Source organism: Vigna unguiculata, chromosome 9 (assembly GCF_037176805.1).
Source record: "Vigna unguiculata cultivar grain cowpea cultivar isolate G323 ecotype 2 chromosome 9, ASM3717680v1, whole genome shotgun sequence".
Classification (NCBI taxonomy): domain Eukaryota; kingdom Viridiplantae; phylum Streptophyta; class Magnoliopsida; order Fabales; family Fabaceae; genus Vigna; species Vigna unguiculata.
This window is the reverse complement of record NC_140800.1, coordinates 11107024-11119094: the sequence shown is the minus strand read 5'-3', so window position 1 is coordinate 11119094 and position 12071 is coordinate 11107024. Positions and strand designations below refer to the sequence as shown.

The 12071-nt window shown below is 29.1% G+C and overlaps 1 protein-coding gene across 1 annotated transcript; it reads right to left on the bottom strand.

Annotated features, from left to right (window-relative positions):
• Positions 1–3033: 3033 nt before the first annotated feature.
• Positions 3034–7622, bottom strand: LOC114164177 (serine/threonine/tyrosine-protein kinase HT1-like). The gene is made up of 3 exons (XM_028048740.2): positions 6843–7622; positions 5424–5879; positions 3034–3505 (listed from the first exon to the last, which is right to left on the bottom strand). Exons 1-3 carry the CDS (start codon positions 7200–7202, stop codon positions 3245–3247), a joined length of 1077 nt encoding a protein of 358 aa, XP_027904541.1. The 5' UTR covers positions 7203–7622; the 3' UTR covers positions 3034–3244.
• Between the last annotated feature and the right edge of the window lie 4449 nt (positions 7623–12071).

Below are 12071 nucleotides of genomic sequence, written 5' to 3'. Positions count from 1 at the left end.
AAATATTTGAGGTGTGCACGAAGCAAAGGCCCGATATCCAATAAGATTGAAAATTATTTTACTTATAAAAGGAGTGGGCTACTTCTTCTGCACCCCAAAGAATATGAATGTTGCCTCTCTAGTTCTTCAAAGAAATATAGTTGCAATTAAGTCCCTAAAATTTTCTGTGGTTGATAAGTTGGCCACTACTTTATCCCTTGTAAATTCGTTAAGTCATGTCTACCTCTTTAAATGACTACATGCTTTATTTAATTCCTTTATATCATGATCACGAAACAACAGTTTAATTATGATATATTTATTTATATAGATTTATTATAACTTATATTTATATTTATATAATTTATAATTAAACGTGTATGTAATTTTGTAGAATAATATTATTATATTATTTTTAATTAATTAGTTTTAATTTTATATATATTTATAATTGTTATATTTGTATATTCATAATTTATTATAATAGATATATTATAATTATTATTATTTTTAGTAATATATATATATATATATATATATATATATATATTAAACAATAAAATATGTATAAATAATGTGATGGTAATACATTGTATATTAAAAGTATTTCTTTGTAAAACTTTTGGAGTATTCAATTATTATAGTCCTAAAACTTTATCATCAAAATTAATACTTATTATTGACAATTGATCAAGAGCTCTTAAAACTCTTTTAAGTGATATGAAATGGAAGAACTCTTCCTCTACCTCAAATTTATCAAGTAATTCAATAGATACAATTTATTATTAATTAACTTATTAGAAGAAGACTCAATCTCCTCCCACAAAGTTGACACATGCCTCATTAATAATGTGATTATAAACATTGTCTTGAATATATATCTAGTGCTCAAGGTCTCTTTCTTGATTAGACATAGAATTGGGCTTCTACATAACAAAGAGGGAAAAATACTATTTCTTCACAAACAAGTCTTTCATCTTTCCCTTCCACAAATGATAATTTGTATTTAAAGCAATCATCTTTGTATTTCCTCTCATCATTCAAGCAAGTAAATAGAGTTCAAACCAAAGAGCTCTGATACTAATATATCTTATGGGAAAAACAACAACAACAACAACAACACTAAAGTATGCAGTGAAAATAATTTCTCCAAACTTGCATGCAAGAATTTATGAGGATCAACAATAATAGATAATGATAGTAATAATTACAAAAAGAGAATACTGATATTTTTATTGTGAAAAAATCCTCTAAATGTGAGAAGTATAAACTCCTGGAACAAGTCAGCCAATCAAGCTCCACCAAGATCAAATATATGTATAATATAATCAAATAAAAACAAAAATAAGTGTTTATAACCATCCAATACATCAAAGCAATAATGCTCTCAAATTTAAAGAAAAAAAAATAAAAACCTAAAATAGAGCAACATTGTGAAAATGATTTCTCTTATCAAAGACTTTCAATTCATGATTCCAACTATCAAAATGAATAATCATATATCTCATCAAGCTTTTCTAAAAATTTAAACTTGATCCAACAATGAATGAAACAGAAATTATAATTTTACTAAAGTGGCTTATTGAATATGCCAAAAAAATAACACAAATGAATTCAATTAATTTAAACTTTTTAAACACATAATTAAAATTCTAATCTAACATGAAAACTCCACTAACAAACAATGAAGAAATGAAAATAGACTCACGAATCCACTTAAACTCATATTATTATTAAAAGTGACCCTTTGATATTTTTAAAATTATAAAAGTAATAGAAGAAACTACGGGAACAGAGGAAGAAGGTGTTTATCTTGAAACTAGAATACGATATGTGTTAACATCGCATATCTTTGTTTGGCTCTCATCCAACATGAATTATTAGTTTTGATTGCTATCCAACATAAATAATTCTAGTAGATTTCCATTTTAAAGTTATAATGTTATTTTATTTTATTTTTTCAAATCACCGAATGATTGAAAGAGACGGGTTTGGCCCATGCATGATCTTCTATGGTCTATCTAACTACGTGAAAAATCAAGAGTGATTTGTCTTAAAGAGAAGACTGTTTCAATTTTTGTGATATTTTGTAACATAATCTGCCTAATTAAACAATTAACCCCTTAATTTTAAAACCCATCCTTATATCTAATCTATATTTATATTCATGCAAAATAAGTAATTTTTAGTTGAGACATTCAGATTTTTACATTCATATTAAAATATATTTAACTTATATAAATTTAAAATAAATTATCTTTATTTCTTATTTTATAATTTCATGTACTATTCTACTTCATTTATACCCGGATCAAATAGTTTTCTATTTTGTTTTTACTAAAAAGTAGTGCTAACATTCCACTATAAGTAACTTTAGAAATTATTAAATACCACTTAAAATAGTTTTAACTATGCAATATAAGGGTATAATTGAAAAAGGTACACAAACATTCTTTTTAACAACACACTTTTTTTATAGTCTCTTGAACTTATTTCATTATGCACTAAAATTTATTAAAAATTACACTTTGAGTTCTAAATGAACCAAATTTCTTACAAAAATTAAAAAATAACTAAAGCAACCAATATTTTTAGATAAAAAAAATGCATGTACTTTGTTGGAAATTGTAAATTCCCAACTGAAAAGCACACGAGAAAAAATAAACATGTTTCCTTATTGGTTAAAAAATAGTGAAATTTCCAAAAATTCTTATTTCTCATTCAATAAACCTCACTTAAAGTTTTGCAATTTAAATTGAACTTTAACTAAAAGTAAAAAGTTTGTTAAAAAGCATATCTGTAAGAAGAATTAGTGGAGAGAAAAAATAGGGGACTCACGTAATAAAGTAGTTGTTGGTCTAATTGATGCACACTCACCTTTGTCATGTTGTCCACAAATTTTCAGTTTTTACCACAATGCATAATCATTTTTGAACAACACGATTTTTCAGTTTTTACTATAACTTCTATGCATTAGGTGAAAGGTTAAACATCACATCTAACCCTAAAAAAAATCAGAGAAGAGAGAATTCAAAGTAAAAAAAAGATGATACATTTAGCCATTAATAACTTATATATCTTTACTATAGAAATGAAAACAATTGATGGATGGATGGAACACATTTTCTTACTTAGTCTTGAAGAGGAAGAGAATTGCGTTTGTTAATTGAACAAGCTTTTTTTCTTCCCATAGGTTTTAATATAATATAATACAATTGTTGATAGTCACACAACTGAGAAATAATAGCATCATCCATTAGTAATGCTAAGCTTTGCAAGCACCAAATTTATGGCGTGCATTGCATTTTGGGAGGCACCCAAGAATGGTGTTACTACTACTACTGCTAGGACTTGGTTTGTAAGTTGACAAAAACTCTGAATCTTGATCAAGTGATTCTGTGTAGAACTCCAAAATCGAAACTATCTCATCAAAATGAGGCCTTTTATCTGGGTTGCTTGACCAGCATCTATTGATCAGATCACTAAATGCCCAAGGACACTCACATGGCAATGGTGGTCTTGCATTCTACACACAAAAAATCCATCAAACTCAGTTTCAACATTCATACAAAAAATCACTTAATCCATAAGAGAACCTTCCATAGTTAACAAAAGTTTGCTTAATAAGGGTTGGCTTAAGTTAAAAGTTTGCATTTTTCGACAAATTAACAAAAGATTATACCCAAGTTGATTTTAGTTTACATAAGGGTTATTCCATTTCTTTGTTTTTGGAAAAAAGTTACCCAGACATACCTTAAACCAGTATTTCTATTATTATCGTCTAAGACATGTACTTTGTTGAACAATTGCCTTAAACCAGATTGAACCCATTATTTTTTACTGGTAGATACTGTAAAACTATAAAATAAAAAGTTAAATTGAAGATATGAAGATAGATTATTGCTGAGTTTGATGAGTCCGGTAGGTGGAACATACCAAAGGCAAAACAGTACAAACATAAACCGCCTTTACTTAATGGCATGTATATTTTAAGTATTCTCTTTAGATTCAAAGAATATCTCTAGGATAGTGAAGCATGTGCAAAGACAATGAACGAGAAAAGTTGGAATGGACTATGTGTATGTTTCTTGCATCTGTGATTGGTTGGAAGTAATATCAGAAAAATGAGAAAAAAAAAGATAAAATAAAAGCTTGTGTATCAATTAGTGAGTCAATTATGTGGCAGCTTGTTCTGATGTGGTGTGCATGTGACAGTGAAGCAGAGGTGGTAGCAATCATTGATTTTCATAAATAATGTTATATCTAACACTATGCCATATCTTAAATGTTGGAAAAGTAACCATCATGCAGATGTCAGGCAAATGAAGAAAAAAAAATCTAAGGTTATCGTAATTCAATGTTGTAAATGAGGTTGGATGAACAAGGCTATCATATCACAAACACAACCACATGTTCTGTAAAGATCATAGACAGAGAATAATTGTTGCCCACCACGCCAACACTCTTGAGAAAGATTCGGGCACATAAACCATCAAAATGGGGTTATATAGCCAAGTGCATGCATAGAGAATGCATAGAGACATGATAGTGTTAAAGCAGATAGTGAAAACGAAAACACAAGTATATGTGTATATGCATACAACGATGGATATTAAAGATTTTTATGAGGAACAATATCAACTTTTTTTACATAGATAATAATCATGCATGCCCATGTTTGATCTACGTGTAAACAAATAATACAATGGAAAACTGTTCCCACTAACAAAGGATCAGTAAGAAAACAACTTTAGAATAATAGAGAACGAAATAGATCCTCAATAGTACTATTATAATGATATATTGACAAAATCTACGTTGATGAGATGGAGTTTCATTCCTTTTTAAGCCCTTTTCTGTACTCAAGTTCTTTCTAACTATTTTCTTTTTCTTATTCTTTAACAGCATTCATGAAATTAACAACGATGAACAGTGTTACCAACACATTTTCTCTCTAACACGTTCTTTTCTATGGGATGAAATTCTTGTGGGTCCAACTAGTTTGAAAACGAGACTCATCAAATGAGAGAACCCACATGAATTTCAATCTATTCAAAAAAATGTGTCAGAAAATACTGTTTGAAAGTGTTTTACTAGTAGTTTTCTTTACAAACTTTCTGGTAAGGCATTCTGTTGTTTTCACCTTTGACAACAGATAAGAGAACATCACTTGATTTAACCAGATTCATGTATAAATTTAGTGATTAAATATGCCTAGAGTCATTCAATGAATTAATAAAGCAATCTATTATGTTACTAAGAACTGAAGCATTTGAGACATAAGACAACATGTGCATACCACCAATTTTTCAGACAAATATGATTATTCAAATAAGATCATGTTAGACATCGGTTCATACAAGTCCATGCAATGAGCACTTATTTTCTTTAAGAAATACAATAAGAGTATGAGTGAAACAATTTAAGTAAATTCTGATGCAAACCTTGTGGGAAACTGCAAATGCTGCTTGCTCTGGAGTCATGTTGTCAAATGGAGTTTTTCCTGTCAAAAGCTCCCATAGAACTATGCCAAAACTATACACATCTACTTTCTTGGTATGATGCTTTTCTTTGATCATTTCGGGCGCCATCCAACGGTAAGTTCCGGTGAATCCTTTTGCACTGCCACACTGAGATTCTAAGCATGAGATACCAAAATCTGCTACCTTTACACACATGTCTTCCCCCAAGAGGAGATTCTCTGATTTGAGATCCCTATGAAGAATCCCTTGAGAATGAAGATACTGCATCCCTCTTGCAATGTCAAGGGCTAACTTCAGAACAAGTTTTTGCGGGAGTATATCTGGTTGCTGGTGGTGCAGGAATTTTCCCAGTGAACCTCCAGCCAAATATTCAGTGATTATGCAAAACACAGGAGGTTTCTTGCAAGCAGCAATAAACTGCATTATAAATAAAAATCAACAGTTCATGATGAAGGGTTACTGTCTCTATAGCAGCAGAAGTCTTGTATTTCAAACATTCTCTTCTCTTTAAAATGAGCAAATCTAAGCATTAATGTCTGTTTTTATTGCTTTCTGTGTTAGTTAGGCCATTATCAACTTTCAAGAGAAAGCATTAAACAGTTAAATTAAAACACTTTCCTCTCAGAGCTCCTAAAACTCAATACTTGATCAACAACAAGATCCACCACAAGACTCTGGAATAATTGGGGTGAGAGGGTAATTAAATGACTAGCTAAAGAAATAGCCTAAATCAAAGGCGAATCTCTGCTCTTATGTTCAATTTAAACTTTTCAACAAATGGAAATGCAACCATACACTGAAGCATTCATTGGAAGCACCTTTGGCAGTTTTAACTTCATAACTATTGCACCACTTTTCCAACTAATCCATTACTTCATTTTGCAGATAACTATTCCTTTTTTGTTCTTCCTAGTTCCTTCACGAAATTTCACAACACCTAGTTAGAATTGCAAGACAAAAACCGTCGAAAAGACCAAAGGGGTAAAGAAGCTATACTCAAAAGGTGAAGAACAAATGAGAATTGGACATTTAGACAAAGTATGAAGGCCAGCATCTTCCTCTCAAGAGGCACCAATAAATATTCCTAACAACGTAAGCAAGAGAATCATCTCTCTTATTCTATGCCAACATTAATAATAAGACAGATACACGAACAGAACAATAACTGAAGAAAACAAAACACAACATTTCTTTTACTTTTCTGGTAAAGTCATGATATTTTGTGACGAAGATTTAGAGACTTCTGACCAGTTCATGTTATTTCTTACACATCACCAAGGAGATCAAACTTCTGACCACATGCAAAAGAACATGATTATGAAGCAATTATATGAATCCATGTGGATAGAAAAGGACACAGCGGAAGAGAGATAAACTTACAGTAATGATATTTGGGTGGCCTAATCGAAGGAGCAAAGAGACCTCAGAAGTGAATTGCTTCTCAAGAAAAGCAGCCAAATCCTCATCCTCCTCCGGTTGACTGACGAGCTTAATTGCGACATCTTTTTGCTTGTAAACCCCTCTGTAGATTCTGCTGTGTCTGCCAGAGGCAAATTTGGATCCAATGAGCAACTGAGACATATCTGCACTCCATTCTTCTTCTCCTTCTCCCTTTATCTCAGCCCCCGGAGACACCAGATACTTAGACCATGACACTGCGCGGTTGTACTCCCCAAGTGAAAGCCTTCTCCCCAACTTGCCACTGTTGGAAATTTGCTTGTGCCACCTCAAGTTCTTCATGTGGCTCACACCCACCACCTCTCAAAACCATCAAAGTTCAACCTTTTTCCCAACCCTCCTGCACCCAAATGCAGATCCAGTAACGGCCTAAACCTCTCAACAAATGCACCAATTCGCGGAACACCCAAGTGAGGAAAACTTCATTATCATGGCTTAAACGGTAAATGAGGCTACCACATTGTAAATTTTTCGCACCATTCAGTCCCTCCCCTCTCGCCTACAGAAGCTGATATCCGGAGGAAGAAAATCAGGACCGAGGAGAAGAAGCTCCCAGGCTCGGTGAAAAGAACAAAATTTTAACCAGCGCAAGCGCAGAGAAAGAGAAAGAGAAAGAGAAAGAGAGAGTTAAGTTTTGTTGATTTCCAACTTCCAATCAAGTGCCTGCACCAAATGAGAGAGAGAGAGAGAGAGAGAGAGGAGAAATAGTTATAGTTGGTAGTAACAAGACAAACAAAAGACCAATATAATGAGTAAAGATAAAGTTGATATCTTACACATACACATGTTTGAATCTTAGTCCATTAAAGATTTCTATTAATAGGTAATTTTGTAAAGATCTTTTAAATACTTTCTTGGTTTTCATCTAGTCCTCGTAATTTTAAAAGATATTTTAGAAGATAAAAATAAAAAAATATTATTTAAACTATTAACTTTTAAATGAAACGGGACTTATTAATTTTACTCATTATTACCTATTAATAGAAATTTATTAGGAAAAAAGAAAGAAAGTTATAGTATAGTTAAGTGTGATGTTTGGTAGCAGAGAAAGATGATAGTTTGGGATAATTTGGGTTGGGGTGGTGAGGGGTGAAGGCATATGCAGGGGAGAGCAATGTGTTGGGTTGGGTACATTAGTCTCTTTACATTGGTATTCGTAACGTGCGAAGATCCACTTCCGAGGAGACAAACCGGGTCTGTGTGACAGCGACAGCTACGTATGACTTTTCCTCTTTTGCCCTTGTCTTTCTCCCACATTCCCCACTCTTGCCATTTGTTTTTACCATTCACTCCTTCACTTTACCCCACCCTTGTGTTGTGCCACCCAACCAACCCCCACTCCCCACGCACCACGTGCAGCTTTCTACTTTCTACTCTTTCTCTACGCACACATCACAACAATCAAATGTTTCTGTCTACTCAAAACTTACACCAAAATAATCACATCTGCCTTCTTTTTATACACCACTAGTACTACTTCATATATAGAAACCCCCTAAATAATGCAACACACTTTCAATTTCACGCGCCTTCTTTCGCTTCGTCTCCTAGGTTATAACTGTAAGTTAAGTTCGGTATTTTAATTTCTTCATTTCTTAGGGTTTTTTTTTTATACTTTTAATGAATTTTTTTTTATTTAGAAGGATAATTAAAAGTTTTTTGAATGATTGATGAGTTTGAACCCTAAAGTAATGAAGATAAAAGATTCATCATCACTTTAATTATTAAGCCAACACTCCTCACGTCTTTAATTATTAAACCACCTCTCTTAAATTATGCACTTAATCATTTACGATGTTTCGTTTACATTTTATATCAAATAATACTTTTTATTCGTCCTACCAAAACTGTCATACTTTTAATATTTTATTAACTGTTTTGTTTTTAACTCGTCCTCAAATAAATTTTATAGTTGAAAGCGGTTGATTTATTGAAAAAATAATTCGTAAATTTGTTTTGCAAATGACGTGTTTATATTACAAAGAGGTCTTAAACTATCGGCATTTTTATGAAAGAAATCATGTTTGATAGAACTAAAAAGTTAGTTAATAAGTTAAAATAAAAGGGATTATAGATACTAAACCCTAATAAACTGATAAATATTATGAAATAATATTTTCTTTTACATAATTATCAACAATTATGAGTATTATACATTAATAATTATTTTTTATAATAAATGTTAGCGGTTAATGTTTTACTGATAAAATATATTTTGTAAGAGTTGAATTCATAACTTATAAGCGTTAACTTTTCATTCTCTTTCAATTTCACTATCAAGTGAACCGAATTTTCATGAATAATTAAATTTTGAATATAGTGTAATATTTAAATATTTAGAGAAAAAGTTTTTGCATCCACCACGATTTAAACATTTAAAGAAAATGTAATGATAGAACTTTAATAAATTAATTACAGGTGATTAATTTCTTAAAATAAAATTTGAAATTAAAAAAATGCGTAAAATACACATTTTGTTCAAATAAAATGTGTTAGTGTTATTATGTTTTTGAGGAAAAAAAATTTGAGGCCATAATTTGATGATGATGAGATTATGGTGGAGTTTCAACTTTTTTTGTTTGATTTGAAAAAAAGATGAAGGCGGAAAGAAACGAATGAGAAGTGATTGTTTGGATGGTTAGAAGAAATAAAAAGAAAAAAGAAAGTGAAAATAAAAAGATAATAGATAATAGATAATTTAAGGGCCATAATCGATTGTTGTTGGTCGTAGGCAAGTAGGGGCAGGTTGGTGAGTTTGAGGGACATAAGTGACTATAATGTCTGGTTAGGAAGAGGAGTAGAAAAATAGAGCAACAGAGAAAATAAAAGAAGATTGGGAGGGACATGTGGGGCCCACCACATAGGAGTTGGAGTGGGGACCACCAGTTGGTGCTCTCCGTGGCTCTGTCGGACAAGCCGTATGGTCCTCTTCCGTATACGGTCTCTCTCTCTCTCTCTCTTTCATCTTCTCTTTATTTACTTCTCTTTACGCATTTCGATGACCCCTTCGGTTATTTCAAAACTAGTACTAAATGCTGTGCATGCACCTATGCCTTTTTTACTTTGCCTCTTTATCGTCGGCCTGTGATATTTTTCATATAAATAAATTTTTACCATTTAAAATAAAATAAGGATTAAATATATTTTTATTTAACTTTTAATAAAAATTAGAATTGGTTTTTTATTTTAATTTTGGTTTAATTTAAATTTTAAACTTTAAAAATGTGTGGATTTAATCATTTTAATCGAATTTTGTTAAAGTTCAAACACATTTAACAAATAAGTTTTTACAATTTAAAATAGGCTTAAATATATTTTTGTAGTGAATTTTGAAATTAATCTCTCTTTAAAATTTTGGCATAATTTAGTCCTCCAATTTTAGAAATATGTAATTTTAGTCATTTTAACCAAATTCTGTTAAGTTGATTTGACGACAAGTTTTATAATAATATTTGAGTTAACATTGAAACAAAAATATGTCTGTAAACAATTCAAATCATATCATGAAATATACTTAAAATGCATATAAACTTAATAAAATTTGGTTAATAAAATTAAATTCACACATTTCTAAAAATAAAAGGAGTTTCAAAAAGAATTAATTTTAAATTTTACTAAAATATGAAAGATAAAAACATATTTAATTCTTAAAATAATAATATTTTGATTATATTTATTTATAATTAAATATGTTTGTATTTTTTTAATTTGTAACTGAAATTAGAATTTAGTTTTATTCCAAATACAGTTTTGTCATTAAATTTTAAAATAAAATATAATCCTTTTAAATTTAATTAAAATTTAAAATATTATTTGATATATGTAAAATTTTAATATTATACAATTAAAAAATTATATTTATTTAATTTTTAAATTTAAATACAATATTATATCAAAATAAATATGAACAAATTTTAATTTTATATCAAAGTATAAAAATTAATAACATAGTTAACTCTCATTTATTATAAAATTTAATATATATATATATATATAGATATATTACTAAAATAAATTGTTGATTATATATATTATTAAATATTATTATTATTATTATTATTTAATTAAGTATTTAAATTTTATTTTATTATAACGTACTTAAATATTTTATATTTTTTAATTAAACTTTTGTCGTATATTCTTTTGTTTTACTTGAATATCGTAACTGTTACTTTGTTTAATCACTTTATTTATTGTTTTCATGAATATGAAGTTTTCTGGGTTAATTAAAAATATATTAGAATAATGTTTCTCGATGACTTTCAAATTTTTCAACTACAATAATTAAAAATTGTTTTCAATTACTGTTTATTTTGTTTTTTACATATCATTTTATATTAATTATAATGACTTTATATTTATTAATACCAAGGAGACAAATAAAAATAAATAACATTCATATCACTTTAATGAAAAGGATAAATTACAAAATTGAATTAAAAAATATCCATTTTAAATACTTAATAAACTAAAAACATCTTAAAAATACCCAAATATATAAACAGTCCACATTTTTCTTTCTCAATTTCTTACAACACAATACTATACTTCCAAATTAACCAATAATATTGTTGTTGTCCTTTAGTATTTATATACAAATATATCGATTCTTTTCTTCTTTTTTTTTAGATTGCGACGCGAGTTTTAATAGTCTGATAATATTATATTAGGTAGAGTGAATATTTAAATCTAACTAACACTTCACCTGAAAGAAAAATATTATGACAAGTAATAAGTGTAAGGTTCTGTTTGTTATAATATGTTTATGAATAACCGACATGCTAATAAGCTCGTTCATAAACAATTTCTAGAATAAGAAAAAAAAAACTTCTATTAAGTAAAATTCATTTATACAGAAATTAAAAACAATAAATTACACACACGTATTTTAATCTTTTATAAATTAATTTTAATTTATGAAAAAATTATTTCTTTTTTTTTCTTTCACCAAAGTATTTGTGAGTTTAAAAATATCGAATATTACTAATATAAATATTTTTACGAATTACCTAACTTTTCTTAATAGTATTTTCCTGAAACAAACTAAACTCTTAAATTAGTGTCGATGATTAAAAAATATTATTTTCTTGTCAAATTGACATTGATTCAGAAGAAAATTACGTAAAAGTAACTATGATAACACTTCTTTAA